The sequence below is a fragment of the Spermophilus citellus genome (assembly GCF_964194105.1).
Source record: "Spermophilus citellus genome assembly, chromosome: 6".
NCBI lineage: Eukaryota > Metazoa > Chordata > Mammalia > Rodentia > Sciuridae > Spermophilus > Spermophilus citellus.
Genome location: NC_138187.1, coordinates 6277377 through 6300820, shown reverse-complemented (window position 1 = coordinate 6300820; position 23444 = coordinate 6277377). Strand labels below are relative to the sequence as shown.

Sequence of the window (23444 nt, the reverse complement as noted above, 5' to 3'; positions counted from 1 at the left end):
GTAGCAACACATGGTGCCCAAGTTGTCCTGAGGATAATTGAGATCTTGTTTAAACACAAGGCTTGGCACATAGGAAGCCCTGGAGAAATTGTAATCATTTTCTCATTTGGGTTTAACAAGAGTGTTCTCAAAGTTTGGATGTATATGCCAAGTTTGTCTTATAGTGCAATACACAGAGCCCTGAAAATAACAGAATGTCCTCACTGTGCAATCATCTAGGGCATGCTTCTCAAATTTTAACATGCTTACCATTCTTCACCTGGGGATCCTTTCGAATGCCAGTGCCTGAGGTAAATGCCCTTGGATTCAGTTGATCTGGATGAAGCCTGAGGTTCAGCAGTTTTAACAAATTCTAGGTCAGATTCTGAACCACAGCCCAGGCTGGGGTGCAAGGACCCAGGTCGGGTTTTGCCTCTCCTGTGTAACTTAAAGGGTTTACTACTGTTTCCATGTCCTAGCAAATGGGAGAGTGGAGAGTAGGCAGTTTTCTTTTTCTAATCCACCTTTTTACTTTGAAAATTTCAATATTCCTGAATATCTAAAAGAATAACATAACCACCTATGCACCCTTCACCTACCTTCACCAGTTAACATTTCAGCAATGGCCTTTTAAGGATGTGACACAGAAGTTGCCTACCTCACTTTCCCTCTTGGTCACCAGTAAAAACTTTACAACAGAGCCGGCCCTTGCTGCAAGGAAGGCTAAGTACAAGCTTATCTTGACAATTATTTGGCCTGCTGTAAGGAGTGGGATTTTATCACTACAAGAAGATACGACAGCCCAGTGTGGTGGTACTTGCCAGTAATCCCAGTAACTGGGGAGACTCAGGCAGGGGGATCTCAAGTCCAAGACCAGCCTCAGCAACTTACAGAGACCCTGTCTCAGAATTTAAAAACAAAAAGGGCTTGGGGTGTGGCTCAGTGGCAAAGAAGTGCTCCTGGGTTCAATCCCCAATATCAAAAAAAGAAAAAAAGCAAAAAACTAGATATGACAGATTAGAATTCCTTCGGATTTCTTTTCTGAAAGAGGAAGAAGTATGGGACAATGGATTCCAGGGAATACTCTCCTAAACACTGGTTAGATGAATCTTGTAACCAATTGTCTTTTCATATTGGATTCTGAAAAGCTTGCAGCTAAAAGTGCGGCACATGTTTAAAAAGTAGGACTTAATAATGTGCATTTTATTACATGCCCACCCTCATTTTCCCTTTATTTTGCCATATTTGTGTGAATCTTATAATCAATCTTAGTTTTTGTAACATGATTAACTAGAAATAATTCAACAATAATACACACTAAATATAATCGGATGCTCAAAATGTCTTAAAGGGGTCCAAGCACTAACCACACCTGCTGCTAACAACAGCATATTTGTGGTGCTTAAAATGTAAGTCTACAGAGTTCTAAATAGTAGTATATAGATCTTCGTCTGACCAAGTGATTTTCCAGCCTTTTGAAAAAGAATCTTACAGAAACTGTTACAAAAAGAAAACACAGGTTGCTATAAGGAGATCAAGATTCCGATAGCTACTACATGGACAATAGACTTAACTATTCACTCTTGATCCAGTTAAGCCAAGTTACCTTTAAAACTTTAAAATCTTTGGGAACATTTTCCATCTCGAAATGTTTAAAGAATAGTTTTAACATTTCTAAGTACATTTTTACAGTATTGTGGGCACAAAAGTGTTTGCGATTACTTAAATCTCTTGGATAGTAATTAGATCCTTTGAGGTTATTCATTTCAACGCCTGGCCGTATGCAGCTTCTTGCTCCATCCTTTGGGTATGTGGAGCTCTGTCGTTATTTGAAAGCAAGGTATGCGTTCCCGTAAAGTCTTTGCTCAGCACGTATCCCCTAACACCAAGCTCTGGGTGAATTCCTCGATGAACCGCCGCAACCTGAGGCCACCTCCAGTCTGCTACTGGAAGCCACGACTTGCCGGAGGGCGCCGGCGCCGGCGCCGGGCTCCGCCCTACGCGCTTGCCGTTCACCACCACCGCTCCTCCACCCCGCCGGCTTCTGGGGGACCTGCCCGCTGCCAAGATGGCGGCGCTGGCGTCAGGGGGCGGTGCCGCGCGGGGCGGTGTCCAATCGGCTTCCGGGCTGCGGCGCGGCCGGGCGCGGGAGGCGGAAGTGCCGCGGGCCGCCGCCTCCGTCCCGGCTGCGGCCCCTGCCGGTTACATAACTCTTTGCCGGCCCCGCGCGGTCTCAAGTCCGGCTCCCTGAGCCCCCAGGATGCGCTGAGCCCCGCGACGCCCTCAGCTGCCACCGGCTCCCGCCCGAGGTGAGGCGGCGGGCTCTGGCCTGCAATGTGGAGGACGGGAGGCGGCTGCGGGCCGGGCCTGTAGGAGGCTGGGCTCTGGGGGCCAGCGCTTCCTCGTTGCTCGAGCGTCCAGCCCGCGGGCCGGTTCCAGTGGCGGCGAGAATTTGCGCCGGCCCAGAAGCGGGCGAGGGTTGCGGGTGGCTAGCCGTCGCTTGGGGTCATTTCCGCGCCGGGCCCCAGAGTCTGTTGTCGCGGAATTTGAGAACTAAAAGGCGGTGCGCGGAGTCCCGCCCCCGGGGTCTTGGAGGCGGAGGGTCTGGCCCGCGCGGCCCTCGCTTCTGGGTACTTGTTGCGCCGGGCTGATTGTTGGCAGACTTGTTGGCCCTCCGGTGGGCTCCTGAAAGCCCAGGGCTCTGCCTTGGTCCCCTCGTGACTTCCCTTCCCAAATGCTCGCCTTCCGGGGAGCTTACGGACCGGCCGTGCAGACCCTCCACCCCCTCTACAAATTGGGCACTTGCCAGGGAGATGAGGGGATCTGTAGCTTGTGTGGTTTGCCCCCTGACAAAATTGAGGGAAAGCTGTGGGCCTTCTGTGAACCTCCGACAAATAGCTGTGCCCTGCCTGGAGGTGAGACAAGGAGGTACTCTGCAATAAACATGAACTTTGGCTGCTTCCTTGATCTCTGTTCCCTTTGCCAAGTCCTTGAGCTGGGTGAGCTTTTGTGCCACTCTTGTCACTCATTGGTCCTGAAAGAAAAGAGTAACAGCCCAACAGAGTGACACTCCATGATGTACCAAATCCCTGGAGAGGTGGTTTCCTGTTACAGAGATTTTCCCTTCTATCAAAACATCTAAGACATAAAACCCCTAGATGACGCATATCTGTCGGAGCAGGACAAGCTGTGTGGCTCAAAATGCAAATCTTGTATGATACTGTGAAGTCCAGGGAAGTTGTAGAAGTTCTGTGGTGGTATTTCTGACTGGACAGGTCACCTTCAGTATTGTTGAGTTAAAAGGGGCCCGGAGCAAAAACAGGTGTAGATACTCATGTGTGTGCATACATCAGTGAATTGGCCTAAGCTATAGAAGAGCAGATGGGAAAATCAAGCAGAAGAAAATCAAGGGCTATCTTTCCAGACCAACAGATTGATCACAACAGGGAACATAGGTCTTCATCCTCCTCTTGTAGAATTTTGTACCCATCAGAAATAAGGTGCAAATCAGCCCTCAGATTGTGGCATTCATGGACCCCTCCACTGGGCTGTGGTTTGCTGGAATTTCATCTCACAGAGCTAGCAGATGTGCTAGATTTGTGTTGCAAAGTCAGGCATGATCTGGTGTCAACATGCCAACATAAAGCATTGTTTTCTTTCTTTCTTTTTTTTTTTTTTAAGGTCTGTATGTGTCCTATCTTTAGCCTCTCCCAGTTGTAATTTGAAGTGACTTTATCACCCCTTTTGTTTTAACCACACCCATGCACAGCGTGGGGAGTAACTAAAGATGTGACTTGTCCAAGTTGCTTAGCAACAGCATGCTTCTGACTGGAATAGAAGAAAATTCCTGGATGTTAGGAGATTTGAAAATAAAAGATAGACCTGAAGCAAGACCAGGAAGGGTGCTGGTGTTCATGACTTGGAGGTCACAGTGTGCTGATGAATTGGTGCCTCAGTGTACCTCTTAGCAACATTGTGGCATCTGGCAGCCTAAGAATTGTTTAGATCACATAGATATAGAATCCTTACCTTGCAGTCACAGGACACACATGTAAACAAAGTCTTCAGAACAGTTCAGAGCAGTGACTGTCTTTGCTTGACCAAAATGGCCCCAAGAAGTGGTAACAGCTCTCCCCATTGAGTTGAATGTGGCTGCTTATCAGGCATGTCTTCTCTTAAATGGTGACTGCTGATCTACATTTGATATCCATTATTGCCTCATCATCTCCTGCAAGGAACTCACAAAACCCTCATGGTGGTTTTGATACCTGTGTTTCTCCTTTGCAGAAAGCAAGGCTGGGGTGTGGACTCTGTACTGAAGTGTATGTTGCTGGAACTGCTTTCAAGCCACATGCTGGTCTGCAGAGTGAAGCTGGAAATGCTGGCTCTTTTAGGCTAAGTTCAAATGCTGTGATTCAGAAAGGGTTGTATATGCCTTGGTACTCCAGAGTTGGGCCTCCTTCCCTGCAGTTACTCTTTTCAGCATGGCCTCTGGTAAGAGCTAGCAGAGCAAGCAGTTCAGGGCCTGTCAGGAGCCCAGCAATCACATTGCTGATTTTAAAATGTCCTGTATGTTTGACCCAGACACACACGGAAGAGTTCATACTCTGCTGGGCACAGCAGAGTATGTGAAGTGCTTGTGAAGAAGGGGTCTGAATGTGGAGCCAAGGCTTTCTGCAGGAAGTGGTTTGGGGTCCAGGACAGTGTCGAGCGGTGGTGCTTAATGCAGCTGGAATACCCCAGTGTGGAAGCTGGCAGGAGAACGACAGTCACCCTGAGGTAGCCACAGCTCTGAGCCAGGGGAGAGACATCAAATGAGGATCAGCTCCCTCATGTCTCTTTACCTCAGTCAGGATCTATGTGGCCAGGAGGAGCCAAACATACCAAAAATGATGGTAAAAGCAATCATGAGTGTGACAGTGTAGATATTTCAAATGTCTCTTCAAATTATAAGGAGAATGACTACTTATTTTGCCCTAAAATAGACTTTCAGTTCTGGCTTTTAAATCTGGTGCCCTTGGAATAGCATGGCATTTGGGGCACTGATGCCAGAAATAAACATTCTAAACACAGATTCAAAGTTCCAGCAAAGTAAAGATGTGGTCTTGGATAGGGACACGTAACAAATGTTGGGAAAGTCCTTGTTCCTTTTGCTTTTATAGAAAGACAAAAGAAAGATATTCTGTCATCTTTAGCAAAGCACATTAAAAAAAATTCTTCCAGCTCTATTTTTTGTGATATAATTATTGTTATTAAAATCAATGAAGTTCTTCTTTTTTGTTTATTCCTGAAGTAGGTTCCATTAGGCAGCAAAGTATTGACATTTGAGCCCGGCTTGAAAATAACTGTTAGAAGAAAGCAATACCACTTTATAAAACAGCAGGTAGGTAGTATTTCCTTAAGTACTGAAAAGGACTCTTCTGGAAAATATTGATGCAGCACTATTTCCATCATTCCCTTGGCATTCATGGATTGCCCTTAGATACTTTTCCCATGCTTCTTTCTCTGGAAGGTGCTTGTTCCACTGCCCTTGTAACCTGTTTGGGGATGATTCACTCCTTTTCTTTTTGTAGCATTCAGCACATCTCGCCAGTCAGACATTTGCTGCTCCTCTTTTACCCAGAGTTTCAGATTACTTTGCTTACCCTCAGGACGCCCCATATAGCCTTTTATTAAAGTCTGCATGCAGAAAAGGGCACTGTCTCCCCAGGCAGCATGGCTTAGACACACCTGTGCAGCCTGCAGGCCCCTCACCAGGCAAGACCTTGCCTGTACAAAAATGTTTTTCTCATACAAATCACAGGAAATCTGTGACTATTATTATTTTGGGGGATGAGTACAAAATTCTTTATTGTTGCTTATGAATTATTTTTTTAAATATTTATTTTTTTGTTGTAGTTGGACACAGTACCTTTATTTCACTTATTTGTTTTTATGTGGTGCTGAGGATTGAACCCAGGGCCTTTCACATGTGAGGCGAGCACTCTACGGCTAAACCATAACCCCAGCCGTTGCTTATGAATTATTAATTTTACTATGAACACAGATTAATTTTACACTTTTATACTTTAAAAACGAAAGATTCCATTCTCCAAAAATAAGCCCTTTTGGAAATGGTTGTCTTAAAACGTCAAAATAATTTTTCCAATTGGATTTCGAATAGCCACTAGAGTTGCTCTTCCGAGGTCACAGGAACCCTGCTTGGCCACCCTATCTACAGGCTCCTCTACAACTTGCAGTCTTGTTGAGAACTTTTATTTATGGCACCAGTATCCCAAGTGCCATGAAAGTCAGTGCTTAGTCTGTCCAGATCAGGGCACAGGGTTTAAAAGTCAATGCTTAGTCTATTTTAGTATAATAGGTACTAGTTCTACTCATAATTTGAAGAGATGCTGTAAAATTTCCCAGTCACTACTAATTTTAAATATCCTATATGACTATTTTAACAAACCATCTAAAAGTATTTATTTATTTATTTATTTGATGATAAAAACAACCCAAGATTGTTGCAGAAAACTAAGAGGGAAATGAGTGATAAGACACAAACATCTGCCATGATTCCAGAGACAAATTCAGACAGGAGTTTGAGTTCCTTCTGAATATCATTTTAGTTAGAAAAGTTAACCTCAGCTAACTATAACTGAGGTTATAGCTCAGTCGTAGAGTTCTTGAGTAGCATGCATGAGGCCCTGGGTTTGATTCCTCAACACTCAAAAGGAAAAAGAAAAAAATGATCAGAATCAAATAGTAATTTATGCCAAATCTGACCTAATTTCATATTTAACATGTATTTGATTCTGCAGGATCTTAAATGCAAACCCAGAAATGGAAATATTAAAAAAAGAGAGAAAGAGAGAGAGAAAGAAAGAAGGAAGGAAGGAAGGAAGGAAGGAAGGAAGGAAGGAAAGAGAGAAAGAGAGAGAGAAAGAAAGAAGGAAGGAAAGAGAGAGAGAGAGAAAGAAAGAAAAGGAAGGAAGGAAAGAAAGAAAACCCACAATAACCCTCAGTAGAAATCGCAGCAAAAGAAGCAAAGTGTGATGGGCCCCAGCCCCCTGCACCTTGTTTTCTATGCCAGGAACGTGAAGCTTTCAGGCGACTTAGCCATGGGGTCTGGTTTTGGCTCCACACTTTCTGGCCCCCAGTCTCCCATTCTCTTCCTCCTGGGTCTTGTTCTCTCTGGTCTTCCTCTTTGTCTTTGTCATTCTGCAGTTCTGATGCTGACTGAGGGGGCATCAAAGGTAAATCATCATTCCTCCAATCTGACTTTAGGGCACAGTCTGGCCCTAAACTTCACTAGTGGAGACCCAGAGTGACTGGGGGATTCAGCTGGTTGGTGAACAGGAAAGCACTGCCATCCCAGCCAGGCAGATGCACAACACAGGCAGAGGCATCTTCCACCTGTTGTGACCCTGTGCATTTCAGGTGTGGTATTCAGGAAGGTGTGAGGGGATAGATTTCTTTGTCCCTGTGGGGGAAGAGTTTCCCTTTCCAGATCAGGTGACAGCAGTGTTTACTGGTCTGCTGTTCACCATGGAACCCTCTAGCCAGAGCAGCAGTTTCCGTACTTAGGTCACGGAACAGGACAGCTCTGCAGCTCCCTGTGGGTGAAATTCCCACTGCCCACAGCTAATTCTCCAGTCCCCAGAGCAAGGCTTGACCTTTGATAAGTTAATGACCCAGTGTGTTCACACTGGGTCACAGTATGAAGTGGAGGGAATGTTCCACCAGAGGAAGGACTGGGTCTGGACCTGGGACCTTGCCAGAACCATGTAGTGCTATTTTTAACAGAGGCATAAAGAACATGGGGCCAAACCTGCATTTTAAGGGAACAGATCCGTGAGGAGTTTTTTGTTTTGTTGTTTTTTGTGATACTGGGGATGAACCCAGCAGCCCTCTACCACTGAGCTATATGCTGAGTCCCCTCTTTTATTTTCATTGTTTATTTTGAGACAGAGTCTTCTGAGTTGCCACAGCTTGCCTCAAACTTTTGATCCTCCTGCCTCAGCCTCCTGAGTGGCTGGGAAGTGTGTGCCACCAGGCCCAGCTCCTTGTGGTTTGGATAACCACAGGATAGGATGGAGCAGCTTCCATCTCCCCTTCTCTAGCTCTTTCCCTTGACCCCTGCTTTCTGTTTGCTGATACCATTCCTTCATTTAGCTGGTCCTAAACAGAATTTTGAACAAACAGAATCCTCTGGTGTCATTAGTTACTGCTTAAAGATGTGTAATGGGGCCAGTATTATGGCTCAATGGTAGAGCACTTGCATAGCATGCGTGAGGCACTGGGTTTGATCCTTGGCACCACATAAAAATAAACAAAATAAAGTCATTGTGTCTATCTACAACTAAAAAAAAAAATTTTTAAATGTGTCTCAAATTATATGTGGTCAATATATGGGCTCCCCTGAGAGCATGAAGATTTGAGTAAGAGGCTGCTGTTCAGAAAAAGAGAGGTGGGTGTTTGTTTCTTGTCACCCTGCAAATGACTCATCTTTCTACTACACTGAAGTCTGGAAGAAGCCCAGGCTGCTGTGGAGACGGCTTGCTCCACCAGGACAGCTGCTCTCCTGAACACAGGAGCTATGAATGGTGCCGTTGCCTCCTCCACACTCCGCTTTTAGCCCTTCGCCTATCTCACTGCTGTGCACGACAGTGTCCTGTGGCTGTCACTGGTGTGTTTTTCCTTTTCTCCTCCATCCGTCCTAAAGGCAAAAGCTTAACATTCACCATTGTGGGGTTTCCCAAGCAGTGAACCTGTGTCTGCAGAATCTCACATTCCCAGGGGCCTTGTGGTCCAGCTCCTGTTGGTGGAGGAGCCTGTGCATCTTCCTTCATGCTTTGCTTGGGAGGAAACCTGGTGTGCTCAGGGTGAGGGCAAGGACGGTGCTTTGTCATGGAACAAAGGGACATGAGGATCTGAGAAAGAGTGACCAAGAGAAGAGCTGCACAGAGTTTGGGGAGGGATTTTCCTGAGGGGAGGCTGGGATGGACTCCCATGAGCCACGTAGAAGTTGGTGAGTCTAAGGAGAATGAGGGAGGAAAGCAGGAGGCTGGCAGCAGATCCTGGTATTGAAGGCCAAGGAGGCATCAGGGAGGCCTGAAAGACAGTTTCTTGCACAAGGGTATCTATGGTCCCTTAGAGGGAATTTTGTGCAGCAGTGAAGATTGTAAAATGCAGGATGGGGGCCTGTGTGGATCAGGGAGGAAGGAGACGTAGAGCTGGCTGGGGCCTGTGAAAGTAGCCGTCTCATGTCATCTTCCCGGAAACTCGGAGGAAGGTGGTAGAATCCTCTTAGAGTCACAGGAAAGAAGCTGAAGCACAGAGCTGGAGAGCCATCCTGGGACTCGTGGTTGCTGGGATTAGCCTGGGGAGCTGGGACTCTAGATTTCAGCAGGATCTGGAGCACAAGGGGCACAACATAGAAGGCATGTGGAGGGCCAGCCTGGTGCTGGCAAAGATGAGCCATGGTAAGAAAGAGAAGGAAGGCCCAGGTAGTGTGGCCATGCTGGCTGGACCCGATGGCTGCTCCAGAGGTTGAGGGTGGAGTCCAGTGCACCTCTCAAGCAGTTAAGAGAGCAGGATAGGCTTTCAAAATTCTGCTGATTCGTCTGGTAACAGAAGCAGCATCTCTGAAGACTCTGGTAACAGAAGCAGCATCTCTGTGGACTTGGGGCATTAGGACTGGGCCTGCCAAGGAAAGCAAACTCCAGGATAGGGTTGCCCCCACCTTCTTACTCCGGGTGTGAGCAAAGTGCTTCTGTGTCACCAGGAAACCCTTCCTCCCTAAACTAGAACATGCGGGATTCTATGTCCCTCGGATCCTGAATGCCCCAGCACTTGGCAGTGATGTGTGGCACAGGATGTGCCTGTTCCTGTGCCTGGGGATGTTGGGGTATCTTGCAGCTCTGTTTCCCTATGTGAGCCAAGCACATGGAAGCCCTGGGAAGTGGTGTTGGTGAGAGGGTGCCCTGCCTGGCTCTGCAAGTGGGGATGGTGACAAGTGGAGGTGCCAGCCTCTTCCTACTGCCACAAGACCTCAGGGAAAAGTGGCCTTCAGTCCTGTGACTGGAGGGATTATTTCAGTATGAAAGGGGTGGGGGGTGGTTTGCAAACAGCCTCACAAAATTGAGGTAGGAGGAGTGAGCAGTGAGGAAACCAGAGCCAGTTGGGTCCAGTTCCCAGCAGGGCGTGCTCTTCATTTGGGTCTTGGAAGATCCTTTGTCTGCCCCTCTTTGGATTGCTTCAGTCACCCATGTCCTGAAGACAAAGGGCCAGGACATCCAGGGAGAAACTCCCCAGCTCATGTTCTGCCTTAAAAAGTCAGGTGAATTTCTGATTCTCCTCTATACTATGTCTGTGCTTGTCATAGAAAATGTGTCTCAGGCCTTTTTAGGCAAACATACCAGAAGATGGCTCATATGTCTGTGACTTTGGTGCCCCCATCCCCCCAGCACAGCCATAGTACCCATTCCATTTAGAGGGCCTGAGACAGACAGTGCCAGTCTCCATCTCCCGGGGCCTCTGTGCTGACTTTGCCCTGCTGATCCCTTTGCTGTAGCTGAGTCATTGAGATTCTTGGCTCTGTCTCGTAGTAACCTTAGAGCAGTGGGGCATAGGTATTTGTTGGAAAGTTCCAGATGGGCACATGAGGGTCCCCACAGGTGCCAGCACCAGAGTGTTGTCATGTGAGTGGCACATGAAGTCATCTAGGGCTCAAGCCTGGCTCTGCTCTAAGCCTTAGTCACTCTGTCTTTCCGGCATTGGTTGTGCTTCATCACCTGAGGAAAGCCTCTCAGGTGAGTGGAACGCATAGTCATAGGCCCAGTGCACTGGGCCTGTGGACTGCTGTGGGCCTGGAGAGTTCTTTGACCAAGCCCTGTGTCAGGAGATGGCTCAGAGGTGGGTTGGTTGGAACATTCTTTGCCATCTACTGAGGCTTTGGCCCTGCCATTTCTAGGGGCCCCACACTTATCTGGGTTAATTCACAGTTTTGTTTAGCATAGGAACTGGCTACCAACAGCATTGAGAGCCTGGGAGATGGATATCCTTGCATGGGCAGACAGCATGGCCACCTGAGGCCAACCATGGCCCAGAAGAGAAGCTTCCTGTGTGGTCTCAGCCTGTCCAGATAGAGGTGTTTTGGTGTCTGTTCTCACTTATGTTCATAGGCACAGACCTCTCACAGAGCACGTTGGGTGGCAACAGTGATCCTCACAGATTCAGGCCCCTGATCCCCAGAAATGGCTTGCCAGACCTGAAAAGAGGACCTGCTTAGTCAAAAGACCTCCTTTAACCAGCTCCATGTTTTCTTCCCATAGTTGGACCCAGGGTGCTGTTTACAGTCAGCCCAAGGCCAGCCTTCCCACAAAAGGATGTGTGAGGTGGGAGCAGGGTGAGGAGACATGGGGCTGTAGCCCTGCCTCTGGGAGTCTCGGCCCCTAGATCAGCACAGACCCCTAGTCTAAAGGGAGGCTAGTAAACCACAGGCCAGTGGCCCCACATCTCCTCTCATGGCACAGTGTGGCCAGCATCTCCCACCTCGTTGCTGCCAGTCAGATCAGACACTGTGATCACAGCGTTCTCCCTCAGTCGAATGTGACTTGTTTTTGTTTTTACACCAAGGCCTCTAAAGAATTGGTCTTTGGAAACGTGGAAGTACTTTTAATAGGAATGGGAGAGTCTACAAAGTTGTGTGTCTCACAGCCTGTTTTTTCTTCAAAGTGGAACTGGGAAGAGCCTTGTCCCAAGAATACTAAGGAAAAAAATGTGTAAATCCCAGGACATAAGAGATTCTAGTTTAGTATGGATTTCTCTCTTTTCTATCAGGCCTCAACAGAAATTTGTGTTTGTTTGATTGCTTGTTTGTTTGTTTGTGATGCTGGATTGAACCCAGGGCCTGTGCATGAGAGGCAAGCACTCTACCAACTGAGCTATATCCCCAGCCCTCTCAACAGAATTTTTTAAAAAGCTTTTAAATCATCATTGATGTTTGTATACACAGACAATGTCATGTACCGTAGAGTTCAGCTTGTTTGGACAGGTGTGTATGGAGGTAATCATTACCACCACAATCAACGTACACTTGTATCCCCCAAGAAGTCATTCCCTGACCCCCAGGACCTTTGTGGTCAGTCCCCTGCCCCAGGCAACCACAGAGATCCAAGCCTTGCTGCTTCTGTGTCCTATGTGTCAGCCTCTCGGTTCTTGAGGTAGGTCTGCCTGTGGTCACCCAGGCCATGGCTCTGCTGGTTGGTGTCATTTGCCCGTGCACATACTGCTCTTTCTGGGGAGAGCTAAGCAATGATTTCCTGTTCAGAATCAGCTATGTTGTGGGAGCTTAGCTGATAGGACTTCTAGAGCTCTGCCTGGGGTGAAATGATGGGTAGGCATCTTGTTCCATCCTTGACTGGGGCCTGCAGACTGTTGAAGCTGAAGGCGGACTCAGACATAAGCCATGGTCAGGTTGGCAGGCACAGCGACCTTGAGCAGCTGGTATGGCTGAGTGTCCAGGTCCCTTAGCTCTCTGCACAGTGCCTGGACTGAGGCAAGTAATGATAGTCCTTCCCTGACCACATTTATCATGAAAAGTTTCAGATATAGAAAAGTTGCACATATAGGGTGATAGATGCCTGTGGTGTGCCCTGCTACCCACTAGGTTCAAAAGTTGATAGCTTTTTGTCATACTCACTTCATAGGTAAATTTTTTTTTGAGCCATTTAAAACAGATATCATGGTTCTTCACTCCCAAGTATTTCAGCGTTCATCTCCTGGGAAAGATGTTACCTCTCTGCCTTATGGCATGTAAGAAAATTAGTAATAGTTTCATAACATTCCCTCCTGGCCAGGCTGTTTGTCTCCCCAAAGTGTTGTTTCAACTTTATTTCTCTGGTAGGGCTTTACTTATTACATCTAGTTCTCCTTGTCTCTTCTCATTTACTTTGTATGTTTGACTTTGACTTCCTGAAAAGAATTAATGTGAGGGCTGGGGATGTGGCTCAAGCGGTAGCGCGCTCGCCTGGCATGCGTGCGGCCCAGGTTCGATCCTCAGCACCACATACCAACAAAGATGTTGTGTCCGCTGAGAACTAAAAAATAAATATTAAAAATTCTCTCTCTCTCTCTCCTCTCTCTCACTCTCTCTTTAAAAAATAAAAAAAATAAAAAATAAAAAATAAAGGCTCCATTGGGTTCAGAACCAGTTTGGGGCAGGAACCCCTGAAGCTTGGGCCAAGCTTGAAGCACTGGTCCCAACCCAAGGCCTGAGAGGCAGGGCTGACCTAAGGCTGGGGAGGGCCCTCCACTGGATGCCTGTCAGCAGGCTTTTACCTCTCTGCCTCTCACCTGCTGGTCTAACAGTCTGATGGCGTCTGGGTTCTGAGATTTCCTTTGGTAGTTTCAAAATAGTGACTTTATGATTCTGTCATTATTTCTACTTTTACTGAATTTTGTTCTTTTGTGATAACTTTTCCTCAAAAAAAGAAATAATAGACTAACACAAAAAAGAACTTTTCCTTGGCCATTTAAGGTGAACTGCACAGTTCCTCCTAGGAAGACAGGATGAATGTGTAACCCTTTCCATTTTGATTACTATTTTTCAACTTGAAAAAGAGGAAACTGTTTTCCCTTTTGTCAGAGCCCAGATCTTGGGCTCCCTCCCTCACTTGCCTTTTCTTCCTTTCTTCTTTCTCTCCTTCCTTCTTTCCTTCCTTCCTGAGTAAAACAGGCGGCTGCTCAACCACTAGCCTGGGCTGAGTGTACTTTCTGGGTTTAAAAATTGGTGCGGCCAATTTGGAAAGCAGTTTGGAGATTCCTGGGAAAGCTGGGAATGGAACCACCATTTGACCCTGCTATTGCCCTTCTCGGACTATTCCCTGAAGACCTCAAAAAAGCATGCTACAGGGATACTGCCACATCAATGTTCATAGCAGCACAATTCACAATAGCTAGACTGTGGAACCAACCCAGATGCCCTTCAATAGATGAATGGATAAAAAAAATGTGGCATCTATACACAATGGAGTACTATGCAGCAATAAAAAATGACAAAATCATAGAATTTTCAGGGAAATGGTTGGTACTAGAGCAGATTATGCTTAGTGAAGCTAGCCAAACCCTAAAAAACAAATACCAAATGTCTTCTTTGATATAATGAGAGCAACTAAGAACAGAGCAGTGAGGAAGAGTAGGAAGAAAAAATTAACATTAAACAGAGACTTGAGATGGGAGGGAAAGGGAGAGAAAAGGGAAATAGCATGGAAATGAAGGGAGACCCTCATTGCTAAACAAAATTACACATAAGAGGTTGTGAGGGGAATGGGAAAATAAACAAAGAGAGAAATGAATTACAGTAGATGGGATAGAGAGAGAAGTTGGGAGGGGAGGGGAGGGGGGATAGTAGGGGATAGGAAAGGTAGCAGAATACAACAATTACTATTAGGGCATTATGTAAAATTGTGGATGTGTAACCGACGTGATTCTGCTATCTGCATTTGGGGTAAAATTGGGGGTTCATAACCCACTTCAATCTAATGTATGAAATATCATATGTCAAGAGCTTTGTAATGTTATGAACAACCAATAAAAAAAAAAAAAATTGCTGGCAGTTGATTTGAACTCTGGGTGCCTGTGTTTGCTAGACGGAGGAGAAGTTGAGTATGATCCACTGTGGTGCTAGCTAGCACTGCTTGCCTGGGACACCCAGCCATTCCCTGGCCCCAGGGGAATGAGCCCCATATCTGTGTTTGGTTGCTGCCAAGCCATGATTGGAAGAAGTCGGGCTGGCTGGGAATGTTGTGCTGTCTGAAGTTGTGGGACGCAGTCATAAGACATGAAGCCAGGCCACTGTGAGGAGCTGTGGCACCTCAGAACAAAGAAGAAAGAAAAACAGCCCACAGACAGCTTGCTAGCTCTTTCTTATCTGCAGAAAGGATGTGACCGTGATACCTGGAGGCTATATGGGTGTGAGAGAAGACACTCCATCATGGGAAACCCCAGGTCCCCTCCTGCCTACCTGCCTGCCTGCCTGCCAGGGTCAGTGTACAGAAGAGAACAGGTGAACGAACTGTGAGGTAATGCTGCCTCCTCTCCCTGCAGGTGTGAATGACAGAGGTGGTGCCATCCAGTGCCCTCAGCGAGGTCAGCCTGCGTCTCCTCTGCCACGATGACATAGACACTGTGAAGCACCTGTGTGGTGACTGGTTCCCCATCGAGTAAGTGTTGGGCACCTGTGTCCCAGCTGCAGGATGCAGGGGTAAGGGGAGAACATGTATCCACAAGTGCTGAAACTGGAAGAGGACCCATCAGCCCATGTTGTCAAAATGTACAGTTAGGAGCAGGCCTGGAAGGGCCATGGCAGTCCAGAGTTACCAGGTGGGCAGTGGAGCTCAGCCCCTGTGTCTGTCTGCTCCACGGCTCTTCCCACCTCGCCTCCTTCCTCATGTGAAGTTTCCCAAAAGAAATCTGCTCAGAAACTTTAATTACAGATATGTTCAGTGAAGTGCTATATATAATGCAGAGGTCTCTTCTCAGAACTTGATGGGCCTAAGGCCTCAGGCTCTCAGGAGGTGGAATGATGGTCTGTGCACTGTGAGATAGCAGCACTAACATCTGACCACAGGGCCAGCTGTGCACCCCTGGAGCTCGGAGGAGCTTGGGCAGTACTCAGCCCTGTGAGGAACTTCTCACTGGATGGTTGGTGTGGCCTTTGCAGAACTGAGTAGGGTAGAACGCCGTGCCCCTGTATCACGTCCTTCTGCTCTTGGTCTGAAGAATGTGTCCAGTCTAACCTGTTAGGTCTCTCCCATCTTTAAGAAGGAAAACCCATGAATCCCAATGCCTTCCCCCGCCTGACCTGTGCTGGATCTGCCTGACCTGACCACATCCTGGGCTTTTGCATGAGGTGTTCTCCATGTTCCCCTGGGGGTAGGGAGTGCATCTCGGCTTTCTTGGTGAGCAGCCCTAATGACCTGTTGCCCTTGAGGTTGTGTTCCCCGCTTCTCGCCCGTCCAGGGAAGTATTGGAAACTCAGAGCCACCCACCTGTGAACTTGGCTCTTCCTCAGATCACTTCCATGAGTTTTCAGTGCCAAATCACCCAGTATCCTGGGTTACCAAGAGTCCTAAGATCTCAGCTTGCCCAGATGAGAAATAGGCCACCTTGTGCTTCCCTCCATGAATTGCTCCATGGAGACAATTTTATTGGAGTTTTCTTTCCTTTCTCATATCTTAGATCTAGTAAAATCATTTTTACATCAGCAATTCCCATTCCTGCCTGGAATGTTGGCTGCTTTTTAGAAGAGAGCTGTGACAGGTAGTTAAGTGATGGCCAGAGCCCCACAGGCTCACCTGAGTGTGTCTTTCCCCAGGTACCCAGACTCATGGTATCGTGACATCACATCCAACAAGAAGTTCTTCTCCCTTGCTGCGACCTACAGAGGTGCCATTGTGGGAATGATAGTAGCTGAAATTAAGAGCAGGACCAAAATACATAAAGAGGTACGTCTGTGCGGTGATAGACACAATAGTCATCGGACATGGCTGCAGGGGAATCGCATGAGTGCACTGTGGCCCTGTGTCTCAGGAGCCTGTGACCTGAGGGTTCAGAGCAGCGCATGAGACTCGTGTCCGGTCGGCTTCTGTGTGTACCTGACATAGGAGTACGTGTGCCTTCACACATGTAGCAAGTAATAAGACCTCAGCAGGCCTAACAAGGACAATCATTTTGAAGCAGGAATGATACATTGAATATTTGCACAGTTGTCATGTGATACAAAAATGTCTGATTTGTGTTGATGGCAATGCCATAGAAACTGCCAGTCTTACTGTGGTTTGTTCAAGGAAATGCTAAGTTCCAGCTCAAGTCTAGTGAAAGTAAAGATATACCCAACCTCACAGATCCCCCTCAGGCCTCCCTACCTACCTCAGAATGCTGAGCATCTGCAGCACCCTCAGGTTAGCACGCCATGCTCTAAATATAAGCTGTAGGGCCACAGGCACACACCACATTCCTCCTGACTGACTTTGATAGATTCTGCTAGTAATTATGGTCATAGTGACCCAATAGTGTTTACCACACTGGTATTTACTCCAAGGAGGGGGAAACCTGAGAGCCTGCCTAGCCTGCATGAGGCCCTGGGTTCTATCCCCAGCACCAAACAAAAAGCAAGGAAGGCGATATCTCTTCCTCTTAAGGAGCCAGGACCACTGATGTCTACCCCATTTCGTGTGTGATTGTTTTAGCGCAGTTGTTTTCATCTGAGAGTAGCTTTTTCTAGCCTAGCTCCTCCTGAGCCTCTTCTTCCATTGTTCAGTGCTAAGATAGCAGAGAGCGCAAGATCAATATTCTTTTGATCTTTTTCCTCTTCTGTGGGACACTGTCCCACTTTCTCCTACCTTGTTACCTGATTCTCCCTCTTATAGATTTTTCCTAGGTGCCCCCAGGCCATCAGCCAGCTTCCCCACAAGGGTGACTAGAAATTTCTGGAATGTGTTTGTTTTCCCTCCAGGCAGGCTTGGGGACCATTTTGCTCTTGGACTTCAAGAGGGGAACCTCTACACCCCAGCACTCACGTGGGCCTTTCTGAGAGACTGGGTGGGTTCAACCCTGGGGAAGGCAGGGCCACTTAAACACCGCCAGCCAGGGCTTCAAGCAGAGTCTACATCTGCTGGGTTCACTGTGGGTGGGGTGCTGACTCAGAGCAGGGCCCAAGCCTACCCCACCCGACATGATTGGGGAGCAAAAAGGCTGAGTCACCCAGCGTCCATCCTTAAGGAAGCAAACCACACACCTGGCAGGTCCTTCCTGTTGTTTATGAAGTGGAAGAATTAAGAAGCTGTTGGTGGCTGGATTCACCATTGTCCCATGCAGGGCTCTTCGTGGAGATGCTGGTGGAGCCCTGCAATGCTCTTCCTGGCATGGGTAGTGGAGGAGGGCATGTGTTTGCCTGCACACCCTTCTCAGGACCACCAGGGGCATACTTGTCCATCTGTCTCATTGCACCGTATTGAACACCTGCTACACGTCCCTGCTGGACAGGTGTGCCTTTGTACCTGCCATAAGCTACCTAGTTCTGGCACGAAGCAGCCTCTCATCTTGCAGAAAAGCCCCTCGCAGTGCATCTTCACAGTAGCCGCCCTCTGCCAGCAGGGCCCAAACGCTCTCAGTTCCATGGGCAGGCAGGGTGACTTTCCCTTACCCTCTTTGTTCTTCCCTTCCCACCCATGTGGCTCCAGGTCTCAGGGCCAGGGGAGTGGGCACGTAGACCACGGACAGACTCTGCCATGTACTCTGTGCCTTATCCTGACTCCATCTCTTTCTCTTTAGGATGGAGATATTCTAGCCTCCAACTTCTCTGTTGACACACAAGTTGCGTACATTCTAAGTCTGGGAGTAGTGAAAGAATTCAGGAAGCATGGCATAGGTAAGGGGCAGTGGGCTTATGTTTTGGGCACCCTTCCCCCCTCAATTTTGTCACTTCCCTTGTCCTGATGAATCCAGCTTCTAAATGATCCCCAGTCACCTCCTCCTGCCTGTCTTGGGTCAGACCCACATTATCTTTCTTCCCAGCACGTCTCCCACCCCACTGGCCTTCCCCGTACTCTTTCCACACATCACAGGCCTTTCCACGGTAGCTTCCTTCCCAAATCTGTCACAATTAGATCAGCATCTGCTCCCAGGTGGCCTCACAATAGACCAACCCTTTTGCCCCTCCTACTACCACACAGAACAGCTCTGTCTGTTGGCTAGACGCTCTCTGTTGAGAGCAGAAAACATAAATGAAGAAATAGAACACACCAACATTTATCAGATGCCATTTCATCAAATTCCCATTCCACTCAGTCACAACAGTGAGCAGCAGTCTTCATTTTGAGCTCAGGGCCTCCAGTTTATTCTTATCGTCTAAAAGACTGGTGTGCCTCCACTGTCTGTCCAGTCCACAGGAGGGCACCTCCAGGCCACGCAAGTGGCCCACAGTGGTCTGCAGCTCACAAATTCCATCTGGCCATGAGCTTTCACAGTGGGAGGTGACAGGAGGCTGGGATCTGATCTGAGCACAGAGACCTTGGACTCTCACAGAAGTCACAGCCCCATCCTCATTGCCCTTTCTAATTGGCCTGCCATGCCAGGTGAAATGGCTCACACCTGTAATCCCAGTGACTTGGGAGGCTGAGGCAAGAGGATCATAGGTTCAAGACCAGCCTGGGTCTTGAACCTATGTCTTAGCAAGACCCCCAGCAACTTGGACCATGTCTGAAAATAAAATAACTGCTTTACTATGTGTAACCCTCATCTCCTCTCTTAAGGTTCCCTTTTACTTGAAAGCTTAAAAGATCACATATCAACCACAGCTCAGGACCACTGCAAAGCCATCTATCTGCATGTCCTCACCACCAACAACACAGCGATAAACTTCTACGAAAACAGAGACTTTAGGCAGCATCACTATCTGCCCTATTACTACTCCATCCGAGGGGTCCTCAAAGATGGCTTCACTTATGTCCTCTACATCAATGGCGGCCACCCTCCCTGGACCATCTTATATCCTTTGCTGCTGGGGGAGGACACATGACTTCCTGGCTGGGGGCTGCTGAATCAGTCAGCTCCATGCTCGCCTTCAGATGATAATCAGGTGTGCTGTGCATGGGTCTGGTCACATGTGAGGAAAGGAGGTCCCCAACTTCAGCCTGGCAGGAGGGATGGACTTTAACCCCTTGGGCCCAAGCTCCATCCATCCGCTCCACAATCACTGATGGGCAACCTCCTGTGCTGGGTGTGCTGGGTCAGTAGTGAGCAAAGCAGACCAAAGCCCCTGCCCAGGCAGCCTGTGCTAGCAGGAGAAAAGAATGAGTGAAAAAACTTTTACTTTCTTTGAACACTCGGGTTCACATTTTCCTCATGGTAGGAGCACAACCCCAGAAGTGTTCCCCACCCCACTGCCTCCTCTAGCTCTTTGTCCAGCCCTGGCAGGAGGAAGACCAGGAGATGCTGCAGCAGTTGTGGGGTTGGTGGCGGGGGGAGGGAGTGGTGTTCAAGTGAGTAAGTCTAGGGTTCATTCACCTCAAAGACAAGCAAATAGGGAAGAGGGAGGTGACCAGAACCAGGGAGGCCACGGAGCTCACGTGAAGTCAGGCCCCTGTGGGCATCCAGGCATCAGCACCATTGAGCCCCATCTTGAAAGGACAGGGCTCTGTCCCTCCTGTGCTAAGGTTTGGGAGTCTGGGGAAGGATCAGGAACAGTTGTCTCCTGATAGACCCCTGCCTCATTCCCTATGTATCACCTTAGAATGGGCATCCTGTCTTCAAGCTAAAGGCTTTGCCCAAAAGGTGCTTTTATCATCAGCCTCTACCATTGCTATTGTTCAAAGTAGAAGGCTCCTCTATCAAGGCTTTCCAGTGCTCTACAGTGCTCAGTGAGTGCTTGGACGCCCACAAAGTGCAGTGTTCTGTCTGCATGCCGACTGTGTGTCAGCGTGTGCAGGCAGGCAGGACTGATGGGGAAGTCATTCTTCCTTGACAGAGTCCACGGACTATATCCAGCACCTGGGCTCAGCACTAGCCAACCTGAGCCCTTGCTCCATCCCACATAGGATCTATCGCCAGGCTCATAGCCTTCTCTGCAGCTTCCTACCATGGTCAGGCATCTCCACCAAGGGTGGCATCGAGTACAGCCGCACCATGTGATGCCAGCTGGGTAGCTTCTGCCAGACCGCACCCCTCAGCACCCTGCAGAGCCCATCTTCCTGTCCATCTGATTTTTGCTTTCCTCTGCAAGGAGCTGGCGGCCACCTGCCAGCCCATTGGCCTGCCCCAGCTGCAGGCCCGGTGCTACGCGGGCTCAGGAGCAGAGCGTGCATCTGGTCTCCAACAGGTAGGAGCAGATGGTAGGGCAAAGAGATCCTGGCACATACAACAGCAAAAACAGAAGTCCCTAGACAGGCATCTATGAGTGTTTCCCATCCAACTTAGAAGCTTTGTGAAAGAGAGCAGGAAACCAGAGAGAGATGCCTCGAGCCCCTGACCATAACTTTATCTTTTCACTTCCTGAACTACTTTTTGTTGTTGTTGTTAAAATAATGCAATTAAATGGTTCAAAAATTGAAAAGGTACAAAAAGATCAAGTCCCTCCTATCTGTGTCCCTAGTTGCTCAGCTTCTTTCAAGCAGTGCCCAGTGACCTGTGTCTTGGGTCTGCTTCCAGAAGTTCCACACACACTCAGCTTTAACACAGCACCACTGTCAGCATCCTGCCTAGTGGCCTTTCCAAGCCAAAGCCCTATGTGTGCTTCCCAGGGTGAGCACCACATAGGTGAGGCTTCTACTCAAATGCAGCTGCTCTGGTCACCCATGTTGTTTTGAGGCTATACTCAAGGCTTCAGCGGACATCAGAGCTGGAAGGGACATAGGGATCTAAAGCCCACTCCCTGTGTACACCCACATGGAGGGTTGGTGACTTAAGCAGGCTTTGTGGCTATCTGGTTGTATACCCAAGTATGGAGCCATTGGTGCTTTTATTTGCACCAGGACTGAGGGGAGCCTGGTGGCCATTGGCAGGAATGATGGACCTGAAGAAGAGCTCATGCTTTGGGGGCACTCTGGCCCCCACCTGCAGGTCATAGGCTAGACAGTGGGGATGGGCAAGAGTCCCACCCTGCCTTCACCCTGCCCCGCTCTCCTCTTCCCTGCAGGCTCCCTGGCTCTCCAGTTTTGGAAACCTCTGCCTCCACCGGGTGCCCTGGTCCTGCCTCCATGCACTCTCACCATCCCCTCAGCCCTGCCAAGTGTGGCTGCATTCGCCGGGAAGGGGCTGTCCTCACCAGCCTCTCCCACTCCACTGCCTGTTCCTTCAGCTCCTTCCTGCAAAGCCAGACTGAACTTTCTGCTGTGAAGAAGAAGCATAAGTATTGTGGACACCCTTGACCTGAAGACATAGGAGCCTCAGAAGAAGGGGGTGCAGTAAAGAGAATTCCAGGCTTTTATACAGGACCCTCCCCAAGAAGCCTAGAGGGTGGGGGTCACCCCTACCCCCCCCCACAAGAGGCTTTGGAGAGGTGGGCAGAGTAGGGTTGGCTGTTCGGGAGAGTAGAGCTCCAGGGCCCAGCTCTGGCACAGTGGTCGGATAATGGGACAGTTCCTTCTTCCTCAGTGGCCTCCTGCTATCTCTTTCCTGTTTCTGGAGAGATCATCCTGCCTGCTGGATTGTGACATGCTGCGTGCAGCTGACCTTCCTGGGATCGGGACTGAGGAGAGGCACCCACAAGGCACTTGCCTATCCTTCCATGAGTTGAAGCTACGAAGCTTGGTCAGATGCAGACATGAGGGGGCTGAGCTCCCCGCTGGGCATCATGGCTGCCGAAGGCTGGTGGGGCCTGGCCTTGGGGTCAGGGGCAGTCGGTACCTGAGGCGCCTCAGCCTCTGAGGGCTGAGGCCATGTCAGCAGCATGTGTGTCCCACACCTCCAGCATCCCTCACCTTGCACCTCCAAGCTGCCAGCGTCCTGACCAGCAGCATTGCTGCAGTGTCATGGGAGCTAGTGCAGAGGGTCCTCATGCCCCTTGCTTCACCAACCCTCAGAGGAGGGAAGAACTGCTCAGCAGACAGGGCCTTGGTGACTGTGTACTCCCCTCCCTCAGCGTTTCCCAGCCCGGGGCTCTCAGTGCTGGAGGCAGCCCAAGGCCTCTGCTTGTCCTCAACAGTTCAGGCAGACCCCAGGCAGGAAGAGTGTCCCCCTCCCTGGACAGCTCTGGCCAGTGGATAGCCCCTGATGTGCTAACTAGCGTCAGCTGTGTGCTGAGGCCCCAGCTATGTATCCTCGTTCCTCTCGATCAACGGTGATCATGTGATTTTTCATTTCTGCCCCATGCGGTCAGGGAAGAGTCTTCCAGAAGGTTCTGCCTTGGACATTCATAATCTAGCTCAGAGGCCTTGCCCTGTACCTCCCTCCTTCCCCGAATCACTGCAGTGTCCAGCCCAGTGTTGAACAGACTGTAGTGTTTTGTCTCATTACAAATAAATAGATTTTATCTGGTCACATCCTGTTCCCAGTGCCCAGCTTGATGCACTCTGGGCCCTTCTCCTGTGTCTTCATCTGGGAGAACTGCTTGCTACTGCTATCCTGAGGATGGCTTCTGATTCTGTTAGCCTTGCCAGGGAACACAAGCCAGTGAAGGGCTTCCAGACTTGAGAGCCACAGCTGGACTGTTTCTTAAAGGGACTTCAACAGCTACCCCTTTCAGTCTGGTCTGGCTCCCTGGCTCTTCACCTTCAGCTGGGGCTAGTCCACAAGGGTAGCTCCCCTGAGGGCTCTCTCTTAGTTTGGAGAAGCTTCACAGACCAATTCAGCACCATAGCAGAGGCTATGGACCAGCCATGGGAGTCTGTGACAGGTGCCCACCAGCCTGTCCTTGAAACCTTTGGCCACCCCCAGAAGGATTATGTTTGCTTCCCCATTAAGCAGGTGAGAAAAACTGG

The 23444-nt window shown here is 48.9% G+C and overlaps 2 protein-coding genes across 5 annotated transcripts in view; both read left to right on the top strand.

Moving 5' to 3' along the window:
- The first annotated feature begins 1690 nt into the window (after positions 1-1690).
- Positions 1691-20790, top strand: NAA60 (N-alpha-acetyltransferase 60, NatF catalytic subunit). 4 transcript variants are annotated; one of them, XM_081296770.1, is made up of 8 exons: positions 2150-2288; positions 4267-4473; positions 7249-7401; positions 15073-15188; positions 16343-16472; positions 18301-18397; positions 19281-19515; positions 20502-20790. In XM_081296770.1, exons 4-8 carry the CDS (start codon positions 15079-15081, stop codon positions 20656-20658), a joined length of 729 nt encoding a protein of 242 aa, XP_081152896.1. In that variant the 5' UTR covers positions 2150-2288; positions 4267-4473; positions 7249-7401; positions 15073-15078; the 3' UTR covers positions 20659-20790. The 4 variants fall into 4 exon arrangements, with proteins under 4 accessions (XP_081152893.1, XP_081152896.1, XP_081152895.1 ...); XM_081296769.1 differs by having other exon boundaries at positions 7189-7401; XM_081296768.1 differs by lacking the exons at positions 4267-4473; positions 7249-7401 and having other exon boundaries at positions 2153-2288.
- A 2340-nt stretch (positions 20791-23130) lies between these two features.
- CLUAP1 (clusterin associated protein 1) overlaps positions 23131-23444 on the top strand; it is a 46060-nt gene continuing 45746 nt past the window's right edge. The window contains exon 1 of the mRNA XM_081296752.1: positions 23131-23430. The gene's annotated coding sequence lies outside the window, so the exon portion shown is untranslated. The remainder of the gene's footprint in view (positions 23431-23444) is intronic.

Coding starts and splice junctions, on each gene's coding strand:
- NAA60 (XM_081296767.1), top strand. CDS start 1,822: ATGCGTTCCCGTAAAGTCTTTGCTCAGCACGTATCCCCTAACACCAAG. Junction 16,473..18,300: donor GGACCAAAATACATAAAGAG/GTACGTCTGTGC, acceptor CTTTCTCTTTAG/GATGGAGATATTCTAGCCTC. Junction 19,516..20,501: donor CACCCTCCCTGGACCATCTT/ATATCCTTTGCT, acceptor GACAGAGTCCAC/GGACTATATCCAGCACCTGG.